Here is a 27910-nt window from a genome sequence, read left to right on the forward strand (position 1 = left end):
GAAGAAGAAGAAGAAGAAGAAAGAAGTAAGAAGGAAGAAGAAGAAGAAGAAAGAAGAAAGAAGGAAGGAAGAAGAAAGAAGGAAGAAGAAAAAGAAGAAAGAAAAGAACTGTAGAATCCTTTTTTGTGCAATTTGTTTTTATTGAGAAGTATAGGAGAAATTTATTAGCTTTATAAGGGGCGGCTGCAGGTGGGTTTCGTATACTCTGCAGGATCTTGTTAGGTTCCAAAGAGGAACAAAATTAAGCCAAACATAAAAGCAAGTCCTAAACTACTTGGAAGAATAGAGTCCAAATATACCAGATACCAAAGCAGAAACTGTTTGAGCAGGATCATATATTCATATATAACACAATAAAATATATATCTTCCAAACTACGTGGGACTCAGGAAAAAAAGGATTATAGTATTAATAATAGGGGGAAAGATTTGCACAAACTGGAATAGCCACAAAAGTGCTACTGTGCAATGAGATATATTGTCTGGTGCTGTAGAGAGCGAGTTTGCATTTGAGCCAGAATGCAATCAGTTCCATCTCTGAAGACACTCAAACATCCAAGACATCCTGAAAGACCTTGAGATGAAGGAACCATTTAATTGGGCCCAGGGGCTGATGACGCCAAATTCTTTTGGGGGTGAGGTACCTTGGACTCAAAAAAACAGCCAGTTAACTGGAAATAAATAATTGTGATCTTCACAGAATTTAAGCTGCTTTCATTAGGATCTGGGAGCTGTGAGTGCCCCATTGATGGGTAAGATAAGCCATCACAATAGCACTGTCATACTGGACGCTGGTCACCTGGTACTTGAGTAATTATCAAGGACTGATAACTGATGAAGGACATTTCAGTAAGACAAGATCCAGGTAGATAGTTAAATGGGGCTCAAAGGGTACTCACAAGACCTACTCCATGAGTGCAGGATTACACTCTGAAAAATGTTTATGTGGAAAATTCTCTGTTGCATTAAATTTGCTAGAAGATGCAAGATAAACTTAGAGTTCAATGTGAACAGAGATCACTTGGACCTGTCTTCCCATAGTCTAGAGCAGGCCTAGCCAACCTGTGGCTCTCCAGCTGTTGTAAAACTACAAGTCCCATCATGCCTTGCCACAGTTTTGCTATTAGGGAATGCTAAAACTGTGGCAGGGCATGCTGGGATGTGTATGTCACACGCCATAGGCGGCGTTCACCGCGCTTACCCCTGCATGCCTGCTGGTCTGTGTTGCGGCCTCCGCCTTCGTTGGTCCACGGGCTCCGGCGCATGGCTGGGGCGGCTCCCGGCGGTTCTCTGGGGCAGGGGCGCCGCCATGACACCCGGCATCACGTGGGCGGGGAGCAGGTGACGTCATCAGACTGTTCCGCCAATCCAGCGGAGGCGGGAGATTCAAAGGCAGACGCCGGGCAACGCCTCGGCGCCTGAGTATCGTCTTTTCCCCTGAAGTGGATGCCAGTGCTCCTGTCCTCGGCGGATCTCTGTGCAGCATACCCCAGTGTCTCCGGCATTTCCAGGTGTCAGTTGTTGCACAGCTTCCAGCGTTCCCAGCCGCTGCTGGGTTCCACTGCGCTCTTGTCACCAGTGCTTCTTGGAGTCAGCGTGGGCTGCAGGTTAAACGTCGCTCTCAAGTTATACAAGTCCTCAGTGTCTTTACCCTCAATCTGAAGTTATACAAGTCATCAGTGTCCTTAACCCTCGCTCTCAAGTTAAACAAGTCCTCAGTTTCTTTAACCCTCGCTCTCAAGGTATACAAGTCTTCAGTGTCTTTAACCCTCGCTCTCAAGTTCTTCAAATCATCAGTGTCTTTAACCACCGCTCTCAATTTCTTCAAATCATCAGTGTCTTTAACCACCGCTCTCAAGTTCTTCAAATCATCAGTGTCTTTAACCACCGCTCTCAAGTTCTTCAAATCATTAGTGTCTTTAACCATCGCTCTCAAGTTCTTCAAACCATCAGTGTCTTTCACCACCGCTCTCAAGTTCTTCAAATCATCAGTGTCTTTAACCACCGCTCTCAAGTTCTTCAAATCATTAGTGTCTTTTAACCACCACTCTCAAGTTCTTCAAATCATCAGTGTCTTTAACCACCGCTCTCAAGTTCTTCAAATTATCAGAGTCTTAACCACCGCTCTCAAGTTCTTCAAATCATCAGTGTCATTTAACCACCGCTCTCAAGTTCTTCAGTCACCAGTATCTTTTACCGTCACTCACAAGTACTCCCTGGACATTTCTCCATACACTCCTTCTCTGTTATGTGACATTGTGTTGCTCTCTTCCTGCAATAAAGTCCTTTAATATTTTCACCAAGCTTTTCTGTCAGAGTCCTGTATGAGGAAGACCTATATCAAGCCATCCCTGTTCCAACCCAACTGTGGTTCCTCTCCCCTACCATCGGGAGAACCCCCGAGTTCACAACACCCCCAGCCTAAGTCAGTGACAGTGTAGTTTCACATTATCTGGAGAGCCACAGGTTGGCCAGGCCTGGCCCAGAGAGATAGCCGAAGATGTTGTATCACCAGGATTGGGGTCTCACAACCTTGACATCTCCCCTCCCCAGTAATACAAGAGTCTCACAATGGAGGATATCATTTTGCTGAAGATAGAGTGAACCATGGAATGTGAATTGGATAGGCTTATCCTCTTTGATGGAGATGAGTAAGTATACAAACTTGATACCCGAAGATGACAAGAACATACTTTATGAGAAGTATATCTGGTATTCCTTTTTCTTGCTTGAGATTTAGCACCCAGGGGCAGATAAAATGAGACTAGCAGTCATTGAAGAAAAAAAGGCAACCTCCATTGTCATTGAAACTATAAGTATCAGTCATAGTCATGAGACTTGCTGGCATCTATGGATTTGCTGCTCTTTTGTAAATAAAAAAGGACCTTATCGTATACCACATTGTTTCAGTAGAGCTTGCATATGTATGGCTTTGACAGCTAGTCCAACAACTGCTTGCTATGAGGGATAAAATTAACATGAACATGCAAAAGGCAAAAAAGACAGGAATTTTAATCTCAAGACATTAAAAAAATTAAAAAAATAAAAAGAGAGCCATCACTGCAATGGACGGAGATCTCTACACTTCTCTGGCAGGCTTATAGTCCACTTATTCCTTGGAACTACGTATAATGGCCCTCATTCCGAGTTGATCGGTCGCAAGGCGAATTTAGCAGAGTTACACACGCTAAGCCGCCGCCTACTGGGAGTGAATCTTAGCTTCTTAAAATTGCGACCGATGTATTCGCAATATTGCGATTACTAACTACTTAGCAGTTTCAGAGTAGCTCCAGACTTACTCTGCCTGTGCGATCAGTTCAGTGCTTGTCGTTCCTGGTTGACGTCACAAACACACCCAGCGTTCGCCCAGGCACTCCCACCGTTTCTCCGGCCACTCCTGCGTTTTTTCCGGAAACGGTAGCGTTTTCAGCCACACGCCCCTGAAACGCCGTGTTTCCGCCCAGTAACACCCATTTCCTGTCAATCACATTACGATCGCCGGAGCGAAGAAAAAGCCGTGAGTAAAAATACTTTCTTCATAGTAAAGTTACTTGGCGCAGTCGCAGTGCGAACTTTGCGCATGCGTACTAAGCGGATTTTCACTGCGATGCGATGAAAAAGAACGAGCGAACAACTCGGAATGAGGGCCAATGAACATTAAAGTCTGCTTAGTGAAAGCAGCCCAGACAGCATTCAGAGGTAGAAAACAATGTTTAAAAAGGCTTGTATTACTAGTACTGGTAAAGATCCTTAGATGTGTTATCCGCAACAAAACATTTTAACCACAGGGCATTAGATATTTTAAAAATGCTCTAAAACCCCGGCCTGGATTTCTCCTAACACAAACTTGTATAAATAATTGGTTTTGTGGAAATCTCCTTAGAATGAAAAACTTAAAAATACATTTGCAGATTATTTAATACCTTACACTTGTGTCTCCTTTTGACAGGAGGAGAAGTGGATGGGGGAGGGAAGGAGGACTAGCATAGATCAAGTACAGTAACAGCATGTTCACGTAATTGTGTCTGAGACCTTGGCACAGATGCATATACTGTACACCTGTAATAAGGTGTATCTCTTGCTGGCAACAGGGCTGGTGTAACGGGATCCGGTCATGTGACCGGCGCTCGGGATCCCGGGGTCGGTATGCTGACCGGGATCCCCACCGCCAGTCACACAGCCCCAACCCAGTGTAACCATATGCAATGATGACGAGCACTATGTCAACACTTCTGCCTGTGGATCGACCTTTTCTTTGTGGGTATTATATTATTTTAAATTGTGGCTGTCTATTTGCGTTATTCAGCAAACATTTCCATTTGATCTATGGCAATAAAAGATTCCAATTGTATGTTTAAAGTGGAAAATAACATATGTCTGTATTTCATTTCACTGAACTTAATTTGTGTTTATATTTCATTTTATATTATATAGTATATGTGAGTTTTGCATTTATTACTAACACTGCCATCTCTTGGTGTGTATGTGACACTTCATTATATTATGTGTATAAATAGGGTAATGCCACTTTCCCATTTACTACTAACAATGTCAATCCACATCTGTCTCTATGTTGTTCCTGAGGCAAACCTGGGGCAGTAGAGCGGCTTATCCTGTCTAGGTTCACAGCACATACAGTATGTGTCCTACTCTACATGAGGTCTCTTGTGTCTGCTTCCTGTGCAGGTTACAGGAGGAAAACTGGTGAGGAGCAATAGTAATGAAGTTCAGAGGGGAGTCTTTTTGCCGCTGCATTGCCTCAAATATGAAGATAATTCATCATATTTGTCTCCCTACTGATGAAAGAGAAAGACTTCTCACCAACCTCTCCTTGTGTACATTAAAATACAAGTAAGCCCACTAATGGACATTACCTGACATGATTGTATGGTCAATACTTTTTTTACTAGACAAGTTAAATAATATGTGAAGTAAGGCAGAGTACACATCAAAACGATCTGTATCCCAGCCGATGGTACGATATATCACACCACAGTACAACCTGCATGATGCAGTGGACGATGGCACAATGCCGTCGTTCACTGGGTTGTCCCACTGAGCGTGCAAAACACCTGATGAGATGACCCAGGGAATGACTCACGGGAGCACATGATCGGCCGTACACACTATGTATATCGTTCCCATCCATGTCTGAACTATAAATCGGACGATATATTGCTTAATGTGTTCCCGAGATAACTTGTGTTTATACTTAGTGACAAATATTCAGCACTCAAACTCCTCCACTACAAATGAAGCCATCAAGGAACTACTGTACTAGTAGATAGTAAAGTTGTCATTGTCCAGCAATCTGTTTTGTTAAAATACGATTTACATTAAACACTATAGCACAGAATACAAAAAATAAGATGTTAAACCTACCGGTAAATCTTTTTCTCCTAGTCCGTAGAGGATGCTGGGGACTCCGTAAGGACCATGGGGGTATAGACGGGCTCCGCAGGAGACATGGGCACTATAAAGAACTTTAGAATGGGTGTGCACTGGCTCCTCCCTCTATGCACCTCCTCCAGACATCAGTTAGAGAACAGTGCCCAGAGGAGACGGACAGTACGAGGAAAGGATTTTGGTAATCCAAGGGCAAGATTCATACCAGCCCACACCATCCACACCGTATAACATGGAATATACGTAACCAGTTAACAGTATGCAACAAAACAGTATCAGGCAAAGACTGATTTCAACTGCAACATAATCCTTATGTAAGCAATAACTTAATACAAGTCTTGCAGAAAGTAGTCCGCACTGGGACGGGCGCCCAGCATCCTCTACGGACTAGGAGAAAAAGATTTACCGTTAGGTTTAAAATCTTATTTTCTCTTACATCCTAGAGGATGCTGGGGACTCCGTAAGGACCATGGGGTTTATACCAAAGCTCCAGACCGGGTGGGAGAGTGCGGACGACTCTGCAGCACTGACTGAGCAAACGAAAGGTCCTCATCAGCCAGGGTATCAAACTTATAGAACTTTGCAAAAGTGTTTGAACCCGACCAGGTAGCTGCTCGGCAAAGCTGTAAAGCCGAGACGCCTCGGGCAGCCGCCCAAGAAGAGCCCACCTTCCTAGTGGAATGGGCCTTTACCGAATTTGGTAACGGAAATCCTGCCGTAGAATGAGCCTGCTGAATCGTGTTACAGATCCAGCGAGCAATAGTCTGCTTCGAAGCAGGAGCACCAACGTTGTTGGCTGCATACAGGACAAACAGTGTTTCTGTTTTCCTAACCCGAGCCGTCCTGGCTACATAGATTTTTAAAGCCCTGACTACATCCAGGGACTTGGAGTCCTCCAAGTCACCCGTAGCCACAGACACCACAATAGGTTGGTTCATATGAAATGATGAAATCACCTTGGGCAAAAATTGAGGACGAGTCCTCAACTCCGCTCTATCCACATGGAAAACCAGATAGGGGCTCTTGTGAGACAAGGCCGCCAATTCGGTACCTGCCTCGCAGATGCCAAGGCCAACAACATGACCACCTTCCAAGTGAGAAATTTTAATTCAACCGTCTGAAGCGGTTCAAACCAGTGAGATTTTAGGAACCGTAACACCACGTTAAGGTCCCATGGTGCCACTGGGGGCACAAAAGGAGGCTGGATGTGCAGCACTCCCTTTACAAAAGTCTGGACTTCTGGGAGAGAAGCTAATTCCTTATGAAACAATACAGATAGGGCCGAAATCTGTACCTTAATGGAGCCTAACTTCAGGCCCATATCCACTCCTGTCTGTAGAAAGTGGAGAAAACGGCCCAGATGGAAATCCTCCGTAGGAGCATTCTTGGCTTCACACCAAGAAACATACTTCCTCCAGATACGGTGATAATGTTTTGCCGTCACCTCCTTCCTAGCCTTTATCAGCGTAGGAATGACTTCTTCCGGAATACCTTTCCCAGCTAGGATTTGGTGTTCAACCGCCATGCCGCCAAACGTAACCGCGGTAAGTCTTGGAACACGCAGGGCCCCTGCTGTAACAGGTCCTCCCTGAGAGGAAGAGACCATGGATCTTCTGTGAGCATTTCCTGAAGATCTGAGTACCAGGCCCTTCGAGGCCAATCTGGAACAATGAGTATTGTCTGCACTCTTTTTCGTCTTATGATTCTCAATATTTTTGAGATGAGAGGAAGAGGAGGGAACACATAGACCGACTGAAACACCCATGGTGTCACCAGGGCGTCCACCGCTACTGCCTGAGGGTCCCTTGACCTGGCACAATACCTCCGAAGCTTCTTGTTGAGGCGTGACACCATCATGTCTATTTGAGGAATTCCCCAAAGACTTGTTATCTCTGCAAAAACTTCTTGATGAAGTCCCCACTGTCCTGGATGGAGAGCGTGCCTGCTGAGGAAGTCTGCTTCCCAGTTGTCCACTCCCGGAATGAAGACTGCTGACAGAGCGCTTACGTGATTTTCCGCCCAGCGAAGAATCCTGGTGGCTTCCGCCATTGCCACTCTGCTCCTTGTCCCGCCTTGGCGGTTTACATGAGCCACTGCTGTGACGTTGTCTGATTGAACCAGAACCGGTAGGTCGCGAAGAAGATTCTCCGCTTGTCGTAGGCCTTTGTATATGGCCCTCAATTCCAGTACATTGATGTGTAGACAAGCCTCCTGGCTTGATCATAGTCCCTGAAAATTTCTTCCTTGTGTGACTGCTCCCCATCCTCGGAGGCTCGCGTCCGTGGTTATCAGAACCCAGTCTTGAATGCCGAACCTGCGACCCTCTAGAAGGTGAGCACTCTGCAGCCACCACAGGAGAGACACCCTGGCCCTGGGGGACAGGCTTATCCTACGATGCATTTGTAGATGGGACCCCGACCACTTGTCCAGAAGGTCCCACTGAAATGTCCTCGCATGAAACCTGCCGAAGGGGATGGCCTCGTAGGCTGCCACCATTTTCCCCAGAACTCGAGTGCATTGACGAACAGACACTCTTTTTGGTTTTAGCAGGTCTCTGACCATGTTCTGGAGGTCCTGGGCTTTTTCCATTGGGAGAAAAACCCTCTTCTGTTCCGTGTCCAGAATCATGCCTAGGAATGATAGTCGAGTCGTTGGAATCAATTGTGACTTTGGCAGATTCAGAATCCAACCGTGCTGTTGTAGCACTCTCAGGGAGAGCGACACGCTTTTCAGCAATAGATCTCTCGATCTCGCTTTTATCAGGAGGTCGTCCAAGTACGGGATAATTGTAGACAAAAGGTGTGGGTGCAGGGAGTTGGCGCTGGAAAGGGGTGGGGGTTGAGCTGATGATTCAGCTGGGGTGTTTATGGTGTTTTTTTGGGGTAATGAAGAAAAATACTTATCTAGGTGTTCTCAATGGATTTCTGATTTCTGAGAGAAGGATGGTTATTTTCTCCAGGAATGATGTAGTCATACGGCGTGGTATTATGAAAAACACAAAATAGCAAATTTTGGGTTTTGGGGAATCTCAATGGGGATAGTAAACACTTTTTTTTAAACACAAGTGGGGAGGAATCTCGGTTAGGTAGATCGTACCTCACTTACAAAAGTGAGGTTGGAAGCATATAAGGGTTTCTTTAGAAAATGATGCTAGGATTCTCAGCGTACCTAACTTACAAGAAAAAGAGTGGGTATAAACACATCAGGGTATCTTTGTAAGCTGTGCTGCGTACCGTTACTCACTGGAAGGGACGTATTCAGGCCCTCATTCCGAGTTGTTCGCTCGCAAGTGAATTTTAGCAGATTTGCTCATGCTAAGCCGCCGCCTACTGGGAGTGAATCTTAGCATCTTAAAATTGCGAACGATGTATTCGCAATATTGCGATTACACAACTCGTAGCAGTTTCTGAGTAGCTTCAGACTTACTCGGCATCTGCGATCATTTCAGTGCTTGTCGTTCCTGGTTTGACGTCAAAACACACCCAGCGTTCGCCCAGACACTCCCCCGTTTCTCCAGCCACTCCTGCGTTTTTTCCGGAAACGGTAGCGTTTTTTCCCACACGCCCATAAAACGGCCTGTTTCCGCCCAGTAACACCCATTTCCTGTCAATCACATTACGATCGCCAGAACGATGAAAAAGCCGTGAGTAAAATTCCTAACTGCATAGCAAATTTACTTGGCGCAGTCGCAATGCGGACATTGCGCATGCGCATTAAGCGGAAAATCGCTGCGATGCGAAGATTTTTAACGAGCGAACAACTTGGAATGAGGGCCTCAGTCTGCACATCAAGGTTTCTTTTATCCAATCAGCATGCTTATTCAGCCACCCATTATAAAGGAAGGGTTTTATTGGATAAAAACAAATATAAAAACAAATAAATGAAACAACAGAGGGAGTGTTGGCCACGAGGAAGGAACCGCCAGACAGGGAAACCTGTAGTACCATCCGCAAAAGCTCACATGGCCCGGTACCAAAAGAACTTGAAAAAATTCGAGAAGGTCGTACCTTTCCCCAGCCGTGCAGGTTTCCAATCCAAGTGAACCAAGATCCTCCTCCCAGCCAACGCGTTTCGAGAAAACTCTCTTTATCAAGGCTTGATAAAGAGAGTTTTCTTGAAACGCGTTGGCTGGGAGGAGGATCTTGGTTCACTTGGATTGGAAACCTGCACGGCTGGGGAAAGGTACGACCTTCTCGAATTTTTTCAAGTTCTTTTGGTACCGGGCCATGTGAGCTTTTGCGGATGGTACTACAGGTTTCCCTGTCTGGCGGTTCCTTCCTCGTGGCCAACACTCCCTCTGTTGTTTCATTTATTTGTTTTTATATTTGTTTTTATCCAATAAAACCCTTCCTTTATAATGGGTGGCTGAATAAGCATGCTGATTGGATAAAAGAAACCTTGATGTGCAGACTGAATACGTCCCTTCCAGTGAGTACCGGTACGCAGCACAGCTTACAAAGATACCCTGATGTGTTTATACCCACTCTTTTTCTTGTAAGTTAGGTACGCTGAGAATCCTAGCATCATTTTCTAAAGAAACCCTTATATGCTTCCAACCTCACTCACTTTTGTAAGTGAGGTACGATCTACCTAACCGAGATTCCTCCCCACTTGTGTTTAAAAAAAAGTGTTTACTATCCCCATTGAGATTCCCCAAAACCCAAAATTTGCTATTTTGTGTTTTTCATAATACCACGCCGTATGACTACATCATTCCTGGAGAAAATAACCATCCTTCTCTCAGAAATCAGAAATCCATTGAGAACACCTAGATAAGTATCTTTCTTCATTACCCCAAAAAAACACCATAAACACCCCAGCTGAATCATCAGCTCAACCCCCACCCCTTTCCAGCGCCAACTCTCTGCACCCACACCTTTTGTCTAGTTCTACCCCTTTGGATTATTCTTGGGATTAATCCAGTGGTGCAAGAGAGAGGCAGCAGGTACATTCATCCATCAGGAGCGCCTCCTTCATTCTACCAAATCCTTGTCCAAAACGGTATAATTGTGACTCCCTGCCTGCGCAGGAGCACCCTCATCTCCGCCATCACCTTGGTGAAAATCCTCGGGGCCGTGGAAAGCCCAAACGGCAACGTCTGAAACTGGTAATGACAGTCCTGTACAGCGAATCTCAGGTACTCCTGATGAGAAGGATATATGGGGACATGAAGGTATGCATCCTTTATGTCTAGTGACACCCTAAAATCCCCCCCTTCCAGACTGGAGATCACTGCCCGGAGCGATTCCATCTTGAATTTGAACTTTTTCAAGTACAGGTTTAGGGATTTTAGATTTAAAATGGGTCTGACCGAGCCATCCGGCTTCGGGACCACAAACAGGGTTGAATAGTACCCTTTCCCCTGTTGGACTAGGGGAACCTTGATAATCACTTGTTGTTGACACAGCTTTTGAATTGCAGCTAACACTACTGCCCTCTCTGGGGGAGAAGCTGGCAAGGCCGACTTGAAAAATTGGCAAGGGGGCACCTCTTCGAATTCCAGTTTGTAGCCTTGGGATACAATTTCCATCGCCCAAGGATCCACCTCTGACAGAACCCAGACCTGGCTGAAGAGTCGAAGACGTGCCCCCACCGGTGCGGACTCCCTCAGTGGAGCCCCAGCTTCATGCGGTGGATTTAGTAGAAGCCGGGGAGGACTTCTGTTCCTGGGAACTAGCCGAAGCAGGAGTTCTTTTCTCTCTACCCTTACCTCTGGCGAGGAAGGATGAGCCCCGACCTCTTCTGGACTTATGCGGCCGAAAGGACTGTATCTGATATTGTGGAGTTTTCTTTTGCTGTGGGAGAACAAAAGGCAAAAAAGTAGATTTACCCGCGGTAGCTGTGGAAACCAGGTCCGCGAGACCTTCCCCAAATAAAACTTCACCCTTGTAAGGTAAAACCTCCATATGCCTCTTTGAGTCGGCATCACCCGTCCATTGGCGGGTCCACAGGGCTCGCCTAGCAGAAATCGCCATGGCGTTGGCTCTCGAACCTAGCAGCCCAACATCTCTTTGAGCGTCTCTCATATATAAGACTGCGTCTTTAATGTGACCTAAAGTCAATAAAATGGTATCCCTATCTAGGGTATCAATGTCAGCTCACAAGGTATCTGTCCAAGCTGCAACTGCGCTACATACCCATGCCGATGCTATTGCGGGTCTGAGTAAAGCACCCGTATGCGTATAAATAGATTTTAAGGTAGTTTCCTGTCTGCGATCAGCAGGATCCTTGAGGGCTGCCGTGTCTGGAGACGGTAGCGCCACCTTCTTGGACAAGCGCGTTAAAGCCTTGTCCACCCTGGGCGAGGATTCCCACTGGAACCTGTCCTGTGCAGGGAAAGGATAAGCCATAAGAATCCTCTTGGGAATCTGCAGTTTTTTGTCTGGAGTTTCCCAAGCTTTTTCAAATAACTCGTTCAGATCATGAGATGGGGGAAAGGTTACCTCAGGCTTCTTTTCCTTATGCATGTGCACCCTCGTGTTAGGGACAGAGGGGTCATCTGTGATATGCAAAACATCTTTTATTGCAATAATCATATAATGAATACTTTTGGCCACCCTTGGGTGTAACCTTGCATCATCGTAGTCGACACTGGAGTCAGAATCCGTGTCGGTATCAGTGTCTGCTATTTGGGATAGAGAACGTTTTTGAGACCCTGAAGGGCCCTGTGACACAGTCAAAGCCATGGACTGACTCCCTGCTTTTTCCCTGGACTCTGCTTTGTCCATCCTCTTATGTAATAAGGTCACATTTGCATTTAAAACATTCCACATGTCCAACCACATATCCGTAAGTTAACCTTGAAGAAATTTTTTAATAATAGTGATCAGGATATAACACAAGAAAAAGATCTATCAGCAGACCCTTTCGTGCATACAACATTGCGGCAGAAATCGTCCTTTTATCCTCAACATCTTAAAAGTGCACAGATTAAGACGGTCCAGAAGTTGGTCGAGACGGATATTGGAAAGATAGATGCGAAAATACCAACAAGGAAAATGAATTTTACAAAAAAAGAAAGATTGGCCCTTCAAGCGTTAAGAAATAGGGATGACATTATTATCAAACCGGCAGATAAGGGGGGGGGGGGGGGGTATTGTTATACAGGACCGGGAGAAGTATAATCAAGAAGCTTTAAGACAACTCAAGGACGACTGTACGTATCTACCTTTGAAAAAAGATCCAACATCTAAATATTTAGAGGATCTGGGTATTTTTTTTATATATTCTTTATTTTGGTTTTACAGAAAAAGTAAGGACGTTATCAAAAGTACAACCAGTCGTACAGTGTAGAAATACATGGGTTAAGATACCTGTAAAATACACAAAACATCCAAAATCAAAATCTACACAAAAACAAGACAGAGGTTAGAGGGGGGAAATGGGAATAGAATCGGGGGGGGGGGGGGGGGGGGGGTGAGCCAGCTAATCAATTTTAATTAGATATTAGTTTGGGTTCCACACAGCAAAGCGAGTTACACAAATAAGCGGCATCATGTTGAGTCTAGTGGGATCTGGTCTTTGTAGGTAGAGGTAGATTTAAACTCCATCCAAGAGAACCAATGGACTGGTACCACAGCTCTCGCTGCGTTATTGAGGTGTTTGAGAAGGGAGTGTTTATACTTTGCCAGTGGAATTGTAGTGTGGGAGAGCAGCCAGAAGTCAAGTCCAGTAGGCGCTTGAAATCCCAGGATCTTGGAGGATATTTGAATTATTTGGTTCCAGAAGGTAGCGATCAGGGGGCAGTCCCACCATATATGGAGAAGGGTGCCACACTCCTTTCCACATCTCCAACATAAGGGGGATACTGAGGGATAAAACTTATGTAGAAGGGAGGGACAGCGATACCATCTAGTGAGCAGTTTATACTGTGTTTCAATAACTTCTAGGCTTGTAGAGCAACGGGACATAACTTCACAGTGCTTCTGCCAATTGATGTGTATCCCTCTAGGTATGAGATCTGCGTCCCATTTTGCGCAGAAAGCGGGGTCGCCGGGATAGCGACCATGTAGCAATATCTTATAGATACCTGATACAACATGTGAGGGTTCTGAGGATTGGGAGCACATTGTTTCAAAAGGGGTAAGACTACCAGTCAATGCAGCAGCTGTCCTGTGGGATAGAATGAAATGGCGAGTTTGAAGATAGAACCAGAAGTCAGTCGCAGGAATATCAGTTCCCTTCCTAAGGTCATTGAAAGCTTTGATCTTCACTCCAGAGAGTAAATGTGTAATTCTAGTCAGGCCTGCCCCACTCCACCTAGCGGCCACCCCACCACCCATACCAGGTCCAAACAGCGGGTTGTCAAGGAACGGGAGAAGCAAGGAAGTTGATGAGGAAAGGCCCATTTTAAATCTCAGTGTTCTCCATAGAACCAAGGTGGGCCCAACCGTCAGATGTGAGGAGCGGCCAATGGTTCCAAGCCAGGGTACTGCCTGTAAGTGTAGACCCGAAGACCGTTTCTCCAAGTCAACCCACTGTTTAGAGCCGGCGCCAGTCCGTGACCAATCCAGGACCCTGTTCAAAATTGTAGCCTGATAGTATGCCGAGACCATGGGAAGTTGTTGGCCCCCCTGAGCTTTCCTTAAGAATAGGTAGCAGTGTTTAAACCTGGGTTTTCTGCCGCTCCAAACAAAGTGGCTGATCGCCTTGTGCGCATTTGCCAAGAACTGTTGGGGGAGCTTTAAGGGGATAGTCTGGAAAAGATAGAGCAGACGTGGCAGGATATTCATTTTCACAATGTTCATACGGCCTAGCCAGGAGAACTTCTGTTGGAGCCACTGCGCCATTTCCTTACGCAGTTTTCGCAATAAAGGAATGTGGTTCAGAGTGACAGTGGTCGAGAGGGAGGAGGGGATCAGAATGCCCAAGTATTTAATATGTGAGGGGTGCCAGGCAATTGGGAATGTAGTCTTTAGGGACGAAACTAAGTCTGTGGTGAGAGAGATACTAAGGGCCGTTGATTTAGCGTAGTTAATCTTGAAATTGGACAATGCTCCAAAGCGTGCAAATTCTTTCATAAGGTCAGCCAGGGAAACAGCAGGATTTGTAACGACCGCCAGAAGGTCGTCCGCAAATAATGCAAGTTTATGTTCGTTTCCCACCTTCAGGCCAGTGATATCCGGGTTCTGCCTAATGGCTCTAGCCAGAGCCTCCATGCAGATAACATATATCAATGGCGACAGCGGGCATCCCTGTCTAGTCCCATTAGAGATGGTTATCGGGTCAGAGAGTATTCCGTTTACACGCACTCTTGCTGAGGGTGCTCGATATAGTGCCAAGATTTTTTGCAAGAACATCTCTCCCAAGCCCAGCCGACGCAGCGCGACCTCCATGAAGACCCAGTCGATACGGTCAAAGGCTTTCTCAGCATCTATGGAGAGAAGCATCATGGGAACCTTAGCGGTGTTCGCATGGGCAATCAAGTCAATCACCCGTATGGTGTTGTCTCTCGCTTCTCTGCCACGTACGAAACCAACCTGGTCCGGGTGTATTACTGTTGGAAGCAGCTGACACAGGCGGTTCGCCAAGAGTTTAGCATATAATTTAAGGTCAACGTTAAGGAGGGAGATTGGCCTGTAGCTAGATGGCAATGAAGGGTCTTTTCCGTCTTTAGGGATGACCGTGACATGGGCCTCCAGGGACTGGTTTGAGAAGGGGGCCCGAGGAGAGATAGTGTTGCATGCACGGAGCAGGAGGGGGAGAAGTTTATCCTGAAATGTTTTGTAATAGGATATGGGAAAACCATCGGGGCCCGGGCTTTTTCCAGTCGGGGAGGACTTCAGAGCAGACTGCAATTCGTCGGCTGTAAAAGGGACGTCAAGGGCCTCAACTATAGCAGGGGAGAGGGACGGGAATTTAATCTCTTCTAGATAATCCTCCACTGCCTTCCCATGTAATGACTGCTCGCAATGGGAGCGCTGGGACGTTAGGTTGTAGAGTTTCGTATAATACGCATGAAAGATCTCAGCCATCTTACCGTCAGAAGCATGGGGGACACCAGAGGAGTCCTTGATCTCTCTAATATAAGTCAGGGATCTTTGGGCACGAAGGGCACGGGCAAGAAGTTTCCCGGGTTTATTACCCCATCTGTGGAATTTGTGTCGATAGCAGCGGAATGCCCTACGAGTGCCCTCATCCAGCAAGCCATTAAGAGAGTATCGAGCGTCTTGCAGTTCTGCTAACACGTCTGAGGTTAGTGTGGATTCATGAATAAGTTCTAACCGTTTAATTTTAGCAAGTAGCGCTTCCCGACATTCATTTTTTTGTTTCTTAAGGAGGGAGCCCAGTTGGATGCATTTGCCCCTAATCACACATTTATGGGCTTCCCATACCGTCACTGGGGAGATTTCACTAGTCATGTTAAGAGCTATATAGTCCTCAATAGCACTGTCCAGTTGGGCCCGGCAGTCTGGGTCTCTGAGGAAATGCTCGTTAAAGCGCCAACGCCACTGACGTGGGGGGGGGGCAGCGCAAGGACAGGGTAACTGTAGTTGGGGCATGGTCAGAGCCGACTACTTGACCTATTGTGGCATCTACTAGGATATCGAGGGAGTTATGGTCTACAAAGAGATAATCAATACGGGTGTATGAATTGTGTGGGTGGGAGTAGAACGTGTAGTCCCTATCTTTGGGATGGAGCAGGCGCCAGGTGTCTATTAACTGAAAGTCATGTAAGATTGACTTAAAGCGTCTAATATCATTCATAGAGGATCTTGGCGCTCCCGTTGAAGTATCTAGAAGAGGCTCCAACGCCCAATTGAGGTCGCCTCCTACCACTAATACCCCTGCCAGAGACTGCTCTATCAACTCCAAAGCCTCCCTCACAAAGCGAATCTGACCCTGATTAGGAAGATAAAGGTTAACAAATGTAAAAATTTGGTCAGCAATGGTAGCCTTCACCATAAGACCTCTCCCGTCTCCAATAGGGATTTCTAATACGTCATGTAGTCTAATATGTTTGGCAAACAGAATTGCAACTCCTTTAGCCTTAGCCCCAGAGAAATCATTATAATACCCCTGCGGGAAATGATGGGAGTGCAGCTTCGGGGAGGCACGCTTTTTAAAGTGCGTCTCCTGAAGGAACACCACGTCTGCCTTGTCGGTGTGTAAAGAGTGTAGGAGCCGGGACCTCTTCTCGGGGATATTGAGGCCTTTTACGTTAAACGATATTAACTTTAAAGTAGCCATAGTGATCTAAAATTCGCGAATACCAGCATTGCTAATTCGCTGTGGTACCCATACAGCCTTACTAAAAGAGCAGCCGCCCAGAACACCTTGTCTGAGCAAGGGGAGAGGGGTAGGAAACCACAAGAGGAGGGGAGAGAGGGAAATGACAGAAACAAAAAGAGATAAAGAAAACAGCTGTCAATGCAACAGCAATACTCTGCATCGTTAGTCATGGGAAACCAGCAACGGCCCATGATCTACAAATGTATAGCAGAGCAAAGGGGGGATCTGGGGGGAACCGGGATACACCCTCACAGGTATCATTGAGGTATAAGCAATACTATTCAAAATTATTCAGTGGACATAACAGTTCTAGTAAGGGAGAAACTAAATCAGTAAACTGCAAAAACCCCGTAGGGCAGTAGGTGCATGGAGGCAGGACAACGTAACAGGGAGTGTAAGTCCAGTATTAGGGTGACAACCTAGGAACCAGGAAACAAACACAGAAACCAAGATATATAACGTGGCAGGGGGTATCAGTACGTAGGCATCCTTAAATGGCAGTCGAGTACTGAAGCAGCCACCAGAGTAGACCACTCAACCTGCATTGAAAGAACATCGTAAAAGAGAAACAACATACAACATATCGTCACTTAATAAACATCTCTAATAGTCACGTGTCTTTGTGATTCGTAGCCGGAATTTCTGTCCGTCTCCATCACCCCGTGCCATCAGTGGTACCCCCTGCAGCAGGCACAGAGGAGGGTTCTCTGGACGTATCGTTCCGCCTCCGTCGCCTCCGAGGATTGTGGACTTTTTGCCACCGTTCCCTTTGGGGCGGTGGAGCCATTGAGAGTTCAAATGGGTCCAGCCAGTTAGGGAGGCTCGGGGCCGGGATATCCAAAGCCAAGCAGAAGTCTTTGACGCCATCATATTCCTGCAGAACATAAAGGGATCCTTTATAAGTCACTTGGATAGATATTGGAAAACCCCACCGGAATTTGATGTTGCGGCTTTTGAGTTCATCTGTGATGGGGCGGAGTATACGCCTCTGCTGTAAGGTAGACCACGAGATGTCCGGGAAGATTTGTATCCTCTGGCCCTTAAAAGTAATGTCCGGTGCCCGCCTGGCTGCTCTGAGAATCTCCTCTTTCTCCTGAAAGTAGTGGAGTCTGCAGATAACGTCTCGGGGTCGTTCTGTCGGCGCTCCCCTAGGGCGTAAAGCCCGATGTGCTCTGTCAAACACCATCTGGTACTCAGAATCCATCTCCAAAAGTTCATTAAATATTTTGGTTAGGGTAGATTCAAGATTTTGGGGCGTGACGTCCTCGGATAGACCCCGTATTCGTAGGTTATTCCGGCGACCTCTGTTGTCCATGTCATCGAGTCTTCGACCCATGGCTACCAGAGAACACGACTGCCGAGAGATGAGATCATGGAGATCAGAAATTTTTGTATCCGTCTTTTCAGAACAGTCTTCTAGTGTTACTACTCTATCTGCAACTTGCGTGATGTCCGACTGCAAGGAAGAGAGACGGGTCTGAATAGAATCCTGTATTCGTTGTTCCATGGATAGAAGCTCTTGCTACAGGTCCTGGCGGGTAGGCAGGGACCGCAATGCGGAGAGTATGGTAGATAGGTTCGAGGAATCCCCCACAGGAGAAGATGGCGGAGGGAGAGCAGGCTGCTCCCCAACTGTCCTGCCCGCCATGACTCTGGATGGCAAGGAGGACGGAGAAGGGGTGGTTAAGGTTGAAACAGTTATCGGCGGTCGGAATAGCGTCTGAAAGGCCTTGGTACGGGACGAGGTGGTTGAGGCAGATGACCCTTTCTTGGCAACCGTCTGCCCGGCATGAGGCACGATGCTAGGCGTGATCAGAGGGGGTTATCGTTGAACTGGGTATCCACGTATAGGTATGGGTGTCATATCACTCGTTCCCCCCAGCGTGGCTTGATCAGGTCATTATAGTTTAAAGCCCAGGCACCATAGTGCGAAGGGTTGAGTATCGTAGTTGGAGAGTGTCGGCGTAACGGTCATCCATCTTGGTGCACTCCTAGCCTACTTTCCAAAAGTGCTATGTAGTATAAGAAAATCTGAGAGGGGTGCAATTCAAGAGCCCGCCACAAGAGGGAGATCCAGTCCCAGCAATGGTATGGGAAGGTGAAACTGGCTGTGTGTCTCTCAGAAAGTAAAAGCAATGTCAGTATGCAGAGACAGGGGATGGGGGACAGTATATGCAATTCCACTGTAAAGGTATGTGGCAGGATGGTCCAGAAGCAGCCCAGCACTTATATGGAGCTGAGTGGGCATATAGCCCACAACCAATATGGCGGCGCCGGCATCACCTACAGGGCCTCCGGGATCGAGTTATTTACTGCGACCCCGGAGCGGCCCGCAGCATTGGTGGCAGTGTAAGAAGATCCTCCCGTCAGTAAGGGAGTCCGGAGGCCGAGCGGCCGGCGGGGTCCGGCGGGGTCCGGCGCAGCCTCTTCACACGGCCACGTCAGCTCCGGCGCACCGCAGTCATCCGGCGCCGGCCACCAGGTCCCCGTTCAGGGCCGCACAGGAGCTCTCCAGCCGGGCTCGTTGGTCAGGGAGAGTGCCGCAAAGGTGAGGCAGGGATGGGGGGACCGTAGCTTCAGTCCGATGAGGCGCCAGCAGGCCACTTCCGGTCCGGGCTGGCAAAGTAAATTGAGGCCCCGGCTTCGGGTGGGCGAGTAGGCCGCAACCTGCACGGGTGCAGGAGGCACCCGCCGGCTCTGCGGACACGTGTGTTCGGGGGAGAAGAGGGGCAGGGGGTATAAGGAGAAAAAATAAAAATAATAAGGGACCTCAGGCTCTCCTTTTAACAGTATTGATGGGTATTTCAGGCAGGAGCTCAGTTGCCAAACATCTGCCTGGGTTAAGCACCAAGCCACGCCCCCGGATCTGGGTATTTTATTGAGAAAGGGAAGAGATGAAGGTATTCTTTATCAACATGAGTTTGAATTTTTAAATATAAAAAATCCCAACATCCCAGTGCTTTACCATCTCCCAAAGATCCACAAGGACAGTAAGGATCCCCCGGGCCGTCCAATTGTGGCAGGGGTAGGATCTCTAACGGCGAACCTATCTGGTTATGTAGACAAGTTTCTACAACCTATAGTAACGAGACAAAAAGGATATATAAAGGACACTACCCAGGTTTTGAATATGTTAAAGGAGATCCAATGGCAACCTGTGATATAAAAGCACTTTATACTTGCATACAACATGAAATTGGTTGCCAATACGTTAGAAATAGGATTATGGAAGAGGGAAGTTTTAGACAGGAACAAATAGATTTTATTATGGAATCAATTATGTTTATTCTTAATCACAATTTCTTTTTTTTATAATGATACTTTCTATGCCCAACGTACTGGCACAGCGATGGGTACGAAATTTGCACCTTCGTACGCCAATCTGTTTTTAGCAGAGTGGGAGATAAAGAACATATGGCATAATGAGAAATATGGAGATAAGTTATATCTTTGGGGCAGATATATCGATGATATTATCATTGTTTGGAAAGGGGAACGGAAAGAGCTTGAAGATTTCATACAAGAGATCAACAATAATGAAGTTAATCTGGAGTTCACCAGTACAATAAGTGAGGAGGAAATACATTTTCTTGATCTTACAATCTATGTGGAGAATAATAAGTTAGAGACCAAGACGTATATAAAACCCACAGATACCAACAGTTATTTGAACGCGACAAATGAAACGTTTGAAGCGTAATTGTTCAAAGAATGTGGATTTTGATATACAAGTGGAAGATCTTATCAAAAACTTTGAGGAAAAGGATTTTGAAAAAGGTCATCTAATAGAAGTAAAAAACCATGTAAAGGATATAAATCGGTCTGAACTTCTCAAGTATAAACAGAAAAAGATCTTGAATCAGAAGGAGGATGTACTTTTTATAACCACCTTTTCAGCCCAAAACAATATGATTGAAGAGAGTGTTCGCAGACATTGGCACATTTTATTATCCGATGATGTTTTAAAGGATTTACTCCCGGATAAACCACGTATAGTTTATAGGAGAGCACCAACTCTCAAATCTGCTCTAGTTAGAAGTCATTCAAAACCTGGAACAAAACTGAAGGAGGGGTGTAAAGTGGGTTTTTCTAGATGTGGTGTCTGCACGGCGTGTCAAAAGACCAGAATGAATTCAGTGAAGATCGTGGAAACAGTTGTGTCTTTTTCTAATGGTACAGAATTTGAAATCAGAGAACGCTTAAATTGTAATAGCACTGGTGTCATTTATTTGTTATTTTGTCCTTGTGGGCTACAGTATATAGGCCAGACTAAGCGGAAGTTGCACGTAAGGGTACAGGAACATCTGTGCAACATAAAAAATAGAAAAAAGGATCACAGTGTGCCTGCCCACTTTCTAGAAAACATCAAGGCAATCCGCATGTGTTGCAGTTCGTAGGATTGAAGAAAATCTCGGTACCATGGAGAGGGGGGCGTATGGAGGAATGTTTGATCAGAGAAGAAACTAAATTAATATATCTATTTGGTACCCTTATTCCAAGGGGACTGAATATTGATTTTGTTCTGGTACCTTTTTTATGATTAATAACTAAAGCGTTATATTGAGGTAGGGACTACACACATATATATATATATATGGTTTAGATAGGAGTTTTATAATATGAATGGACCCCTTTTTTAATATATTCATTGGAAGTATATTTATATTAGGAAGATATAATTTTTAAATATAAAAAAAATTAAAAAAATATATTTTATATATATATTTTTTTAGGGTGTAGGTAAAAAGTTCTCCTACGTAGTGTGATATTATATTAACTTGTTCTTGAATAAAAAGGTATTAAAGATATTATAGGCAAATAGATTTTTATGAGCACTGTGTAATGTTGGTGATTTTATGTGGTGGTGGTGGTGTTAGTTTGCCCCTTTCGGAATGGACTCCATGTATTTTCAGACAGCTAGTAAAAGGGATGGGGTATGAATATCCTCTTGGACCAGGAAGTACACAGTGGAACGCAAAATCCCATTTGGAACGCATACAGGAAAAGGAAACTATGACCAGATGCCCTATTTAACTGGTGAAGGAAGACGGAGCGAGTATTCTGCTATCCTGACGAAGCCTTTTTCAGGTGAAACGCGTAGATCGCAGATAACATCGACCCCGAGCAACGCCGTGTAGCGCTACAGGCAGCGTGCACGGGATTTCCGCCGGCGGACTCCGGACCCCGTTCATCAGTACGGAGGATTGCACAGCCAGGGTGTCCTCCCGTGTGCAGGACATTATTGGACGTCTCTTAAGGTATTTTCCAACTGGAAGGGATATCTCATTAGTGCAATATCAGTGACTGTTTACATGCACTTGACTGCGACTGGGAAGAACAAATACGTCTGGTGCTCTATAAGTCAACTGAGAGGGTACCCATGTAAGGATTACTCCTGGAAAGCATACCAGCAGTGACTTAATAAATTTCTATAGAGAGTAAGCCGCTAATTAGCGCGTCTCGTCTATTTTGAATTATTTATATTTAACTTATGTACTGGAGACCACTGAAGTACTGTGGGGCATAATAATCATTTTACATTTACCCATTGACTTTTCACCCCCAATTATATGTTCTACGTTTGTTCTTGTCATGTTTTTGTTTACCGGTAATAGGTAGTCACATGTATATCTTTTTATGTGGTTTTTAAACTGAAAACCCAATCATCTTTGAAGTTTTCAATAAAATAGATTTAAAAAGAATTTTGAATACAAAATAAATTTATTACATTGAGTGTTTCAGTAATTGCCATATTCTGTTCGGTGCGCTGGGGGAAAAAAACTTTGTGTTTCTGTGTTTCCGATTTGGTGGAGCAGGGTAGTAGCTCCACTCCCTTCAGCAGCACTGACAGGAATAACTTTTTTCTTTTCTATAAGCGCAGTACCACAATCTTTTTCTTTGTGTCAATCAGGTGTCGGCGTTGCCGACGGAGACACCACAATCATCTGCTCCACCTCCTCCTTAGATGAGCCTTCCGCTTCAGACATGCCGACACACTCGTACCGACACCCCCACACACACCGGGATATATTTATATGGAGACAGTTCCCCAATAAGGCCCTTTGGAGAGACAGAGAGAGAGAATGCCAGCACACACCCAGCGCCAACTGACACTGGAAACAAATTCCCAGATAATATAGCGCTTTTATATATAATTATCTGTATAATACACTCACTGCGCCTTACAAATGCCCCCCCCCCTCCCCACTCTTTTCTGCCCTGTGTCACCGTGTTCAGCAGCGGAGAGTCCGGGGAGCCAGCTTCTCTGCAGTGCTCTGTGGAGAAAATGGCGCTGGTTAGTGCTGTGGAATCAAGCTCCGCCCCCTCCAGCGGCGGGCTTCAGTCCCGCTCAATTTTGTAATACTGGCGGGGAATTTTTATATCTACTGCCTCCGCAGCCTATATATATGTATTTGCCAGTCCTAGAGGTTTATATTGCTGCCCAGGGCGCCCCCCCCTGCACCCTGCACCCATCAGTGCCTGCAGTGTGTGTTGTGTGTGGGAGCAATGGCGCGCAGGGAAGATCTGAAGTCTTCTGCCGCCTTTGAAGTCTTCTTTCTTCTTATACTCACCCGGCTTCTGTCTTCCGGCTCTGTGAGGAGGACGGCGGCGCGGCTCTGGGACGAACGGCGAGGGGAGACCTGCGTTCCGACTCCCTCTGGAGCTAATGGTGTCCAGTAGACTAAGAAGTAGAGCCTATCAGTTAAGTAGGTCTGCTTCTCTCTCCTCAGTCCCACGATGCAGGAAGCCTGTTGCCAGCAGTGCTCCCTGAAAATAAAAAACCTAACAAAATATTTTTTTCAGAGAAACTCAGGAGAGCTCCCTCTAATGCACCCAGTCTCCTCTGGGCACAAGAACTAACAGAGGTCTGGAGGAGGGGCATAGAGGGAGGAGCCAGTGCACACCCATTCTAAAGTTCTTTATAGTGCCCATGTCTCCTGCGGAGCCCGTCTATACCCCAATGGTCCTTACGGAGTCCCCAGCATCCTCTAGGACGTAAGAGAAATCTGAGAAACAATAGAGCACAGTTAGAGAGCCAAGAAACTAGTAATCTAATTTTACATTTAACCAAAAACACTCTCCCAGCCTGTGATTCTACAGCTCTGATTGCACAGTCTCAGTGTACAGCAACACAATCTAGACTTCAATATCATGCCTCCCTTCCCAACATCTCCATTCCCATGTATCCCTAGATGACAGTCACATAAAAGAATAAATGACACTTACCCGCTCCAGAGTGAGTGTCCTCACTGTATATTCTGCCAGAGTTTCTGTACCGAGTAAGGTGATGCGAATATCCCCATATGTTTCTGTGGTATCTGGCCAATATTTGCTGCATTTTACCTGTGTGCGATGTAGAGGTTTAATGGATGCATTTTAATCCAAAGCAGAAATAATATGCCATAGACAGCACTATAGAGTTATCTAATGGCATGCTGGCATTCTCCTCAAGCACTACTAACAGACTGTGTTAAAAAGAGGATATAAACAAACTCTTAAATCATTGGCCATTCATTTTCTATTTGTCCCACCCTATGCAACTATGCGGTGGAGTCTATGGGGTGCCCTTCATGGGGAGAAAATCAACTAGCACTAAAGTTGTGTAGTGAAGGCTGCACATGGCTAAAAATCTGCTGCGCCCACCAAGCTGTCCACACAACGGAGTACATACTTTTACCGGTGGCCGGGATCCCGGCTGTCATGATCCTGACAGTGGGATCCCTGCCACCAGTATGCAGGCAGCAGGGTGAGTGCTAGAAAGCCCCTTGCGGGCTCGCTGCGAGCACGGTGGCTTGCTGTGCTTGACACAGGTTATATTCTCCCTCTATGGGTGTCGTGGACACCTACAGAGGGAGAAAAGCCTGTGGCGCTGGTATTCCGGCGGCGGCATTTCACCGCTTGTCGGGACCCTGGCGTCAGCATTGTGACCCCCGGGATCCCGACAGGCAGTCTCGTGATTGCGTCCCTGCACGACATACCACCCTTGAGAAAACATCAGCAGCGGTATAAAGGCAGTGGTGATTGGACCATGAATTGTAACACCTTCAACGATTGCTACATCAAGAAGAGCTACCTAAATAGTTATATACTTTGGGCAGTATGGTGACACAGTGGTTAGCATCAGTGGCGCACCCAGGGGGGGTTTCCGTGCACCCAGAAACCCCCCTCCACTAAAAAAAAAAAATTCTTTTTTTTTTAGTTGCATGAGTATTATTAATGGCTGTCTAGCGTCCTCTGCAGCCTGCTGTCTTCCTGGTGGCACTTGTAAGTGCAATAAAAGTTTACTTTATTTTAATTATAGTACATATATATCCATGTGCATACATATATACACATGTATATATATATATATATACATACATACATATAAACACACACACACACACACACACACACACACACACACATGATATATATATATATATATATATACATGTGTATATATATGTGTGTATATATATGTGTACTGTATGTGTGTGTACATATATATATATATATATATATATATGTATGCATGTTTAATATGCTATGTGTATATGTATGTGTGTGTGTATGTATGTATATATATATATGTATATATATATATGTGTGTAGATATATGTATATGTATGTATATATATATATATATATATATATATACACACATACACACACAGACACACTAGTTTTACGGACCCAACATATACTGGGTCACCTCAGTCCCCACCCCCGTGATTGGCTCCGTCCAGTTCTGGAAACCCCCCCATGCAAATCCTGCGTTTGCCACCGAGCATAGCTGATACGGTGGTCATGGGCTTGATTCCAATGAGGGCCCTAACTATGTGGAGTTTGAATGTTCTTAGTTTACATGGGATTCCCTCAGGTAGTCCAGCTTCCTCCCACAAACCAAAAACAAACATGTTGAAAAAACGGACTGCAATTGAATTGCCTGAGAAAAATGTCAGGCAAAAAATCGCAGTAAAGCCCATTTTGGGCACAAATAAATTCCCACCTATGTTTCTCACAAAAATAAAGGAGAGATATTTGCTGTGTTTTTACCCTGTCATTTATATGTAATATCTGACATTAGCAAAAGCAAAAGACAAAGTTGACTTGAAAAAAAGAATCAAGAAACCTTTAAAATCTTTTTAATCATAAAACATTTAAGGGGAGATCTATCAACAATTTGCAGAAAGCAGCCAAACAGCACATCTAGCAAGAAACTATCATGTCATAGGCTGTGCTAGATAAATAGCAGTTAGACGCAAATTGTTTGCTTTGGCCAACTTTATCACTCTCCAAGGTTTGATACATCTCCCCTTTGTTGTTTTCCAAAAATAATGTTTTGGACCTAAATCTCTTTGGAACAGTGAAAGTGCTGATACTTTACTACACAAGGAAAAAGCAGAACCATCCTTACTATATATTTCTTAGAGGAAATCGCAGGAGATAAATGTGAACCACTTACATAGTTACATGGGAGTGTGGAACAATATGGATGTTCAGCCTCAGTAGGATAACATGGATTTATAGTCATGTCTCAGGATGGTAACAACAAAAATAATGTAAGTAGAATTTAGATTATTTCTCTTCAGGGAGGTGAAATAAAAGGGATGAGAAAATGCTTAGATGGCACATGGAGTCCATCCAGCTGAACAGAAGGAAACTATACTTTGTGAAGTGTGTTAATCCCATGACTGTGTGATGGATGCAATACAAGACACACACAGTGATAAAGAGAGCACACTAATTACACCGCATTCACGTCAGCACTGTTTGGGAGGGTGCTGAAGGAAAACCGCTAATGAGAAGGGAAAATTAGACCAGCAGAGACCAAACAAAATCATTACAGTTAATGGAGATTTACGAGAAAACACAATTTAAAAAATGATCTGATGTAAGGAACATTGTTCTTAATTACCCGTCAGAGCAACACAGCGACAATACTAATCATATTAGCACATAGAGAACAATGCAGTTCACAGCGATAACTGCTAATACTCCCTAGAACTTCACACAGATTCACAGAAACTCTAATATTCATATAAATATGTTAGAATTATTAAACATCTGTTGTGTCCTGTTTTTCCCCCCATTTTGTCTATTTGATCATCTCATACTTAATCTACCTTTATATTATCCTTTCCCATTGCTGTAGAGAAGCATCATTATGCATTCAAGAAATGGGCTTAATCAATGTTTTTTGCAAGTCTCACTCAGCTGGAAAAGATTAAATACGGATCTATGGGCTTCTCTATCAGAGTGGTTAACCATTTCCCTGCTTGTTGTTTTCTTATATTGAAAGACAGGATTATTTACAGGAAACCGAAACAGTATATAGAAACATAGTAGTAATGATAAACATGTGGAGACGATGGAGGAGTTATACAAAGCAGATATATGAAGGTATAGGCGGAGTTATAGAGAGCAGGTACATGGGTACATAGGAGGAGTTGTACAAAGCAGATATATAGAGAAATAGGAGGAGTTACAGAGAACAAGTGTATGGGGAGATAGAGGGCTATAACCATACTTGCCTACCTGACCCTCTCCATGAGGGAGAAAATGCTCTGTGACTGGACTTTCCTGGTAATGTATGATTGCCATCACCTGTGGTGAAACACCTTTCTTATCAATTAACTAGCTCACCACAGGTGATGGCAATCATACATTACCAGGAAAGTCCAGGAACAGAGCATTTTCTCCCTCGTGGAGAGGGTCAGGTAGGCAAGTATGACTATAACTAGGGGTGTGTGAATGTTGACGCCTGATAGGAGTTACCACGGCTCACCCACGGCCACTGCATCTGGCTATCAGGGTGCCTGGCTAGCAGCAGAGCCTCATGAGCATCATTTGGGCACTCTAGATGTGCACACTGCAGCTTTTACAGCCCCCCGGAGCTTCCGGAGGATGCTGTGGGCAGTGCTGTAATTCATGGTGCTGGCTGCCCTGCCCACTCCGCATGACATCATATCAATCACTCAGAGGGCGTGGGTGGTACAGGGCACAGTAAAGTCCAGTACGGAGCTGGAGACATAGGAGGAGTTAACGAGAACAAGTATATGGCGGAATAGGAGTTATAGAGTGCAGGTATATGGAGACATAGGGCCAAATGTAATAGAGTGAGAGTTTCAGAAAGTGAGAGATTTGGTAAGGTTTCTAAAAAAAAATTTAAAGTGCCAATCATTTACACTGCAAAACCAGGTTGATCTTGCTGTGTAAATGATTGCCACTTTAAAAAAAAACCTGCAAAACGTTACCAAATCTCTCACTTTTTGAAACTCTCACTCTAT

At 45.2% G+C, this 27910-nt stretch overlaps 1 protein-coding gene across 7 annotated transcripts in view; it reads right to left on the reverse strand.

Moving 5' to 3' along the window:
- The window catches only part of PTPRU (protein tyrosine phosphatase receptor type U), a 287012-nt gene that overhangs the window by 17445 nt on the left and 241657 nt on the right, over positions 1-27910 (reverse strand). For all 7 annotated transcript variants that reach the window (XM_063954511.1, XM_063954504.1, XM_063954501.1 and 4 more), the window contains one exon: positions 23865-23981. In XM_063954511.1, coding sequence (XP_063810581.1) covers positions 23865-23981 — 117 coding nt within the window. The remainder of the gene's footprint in view (positions 1-23864; positions 23982-27910) is intronic.

Source organism: Pseudophryne corroboree, chromosome 2 (genome assembly GCF_028390025.1).
Source record: "Pseudophryne corroboree isolate aPseCor3 chromosome 2, aPseCor3.hap2, whole genome shotgun sequence".
Taxonomy (NCBI): Eukaryota; Metazoa; Chordata; class Amphibia; order Anura; family Myobatrachidae; genus Pseudophryne; species Pseudophryne corroboree.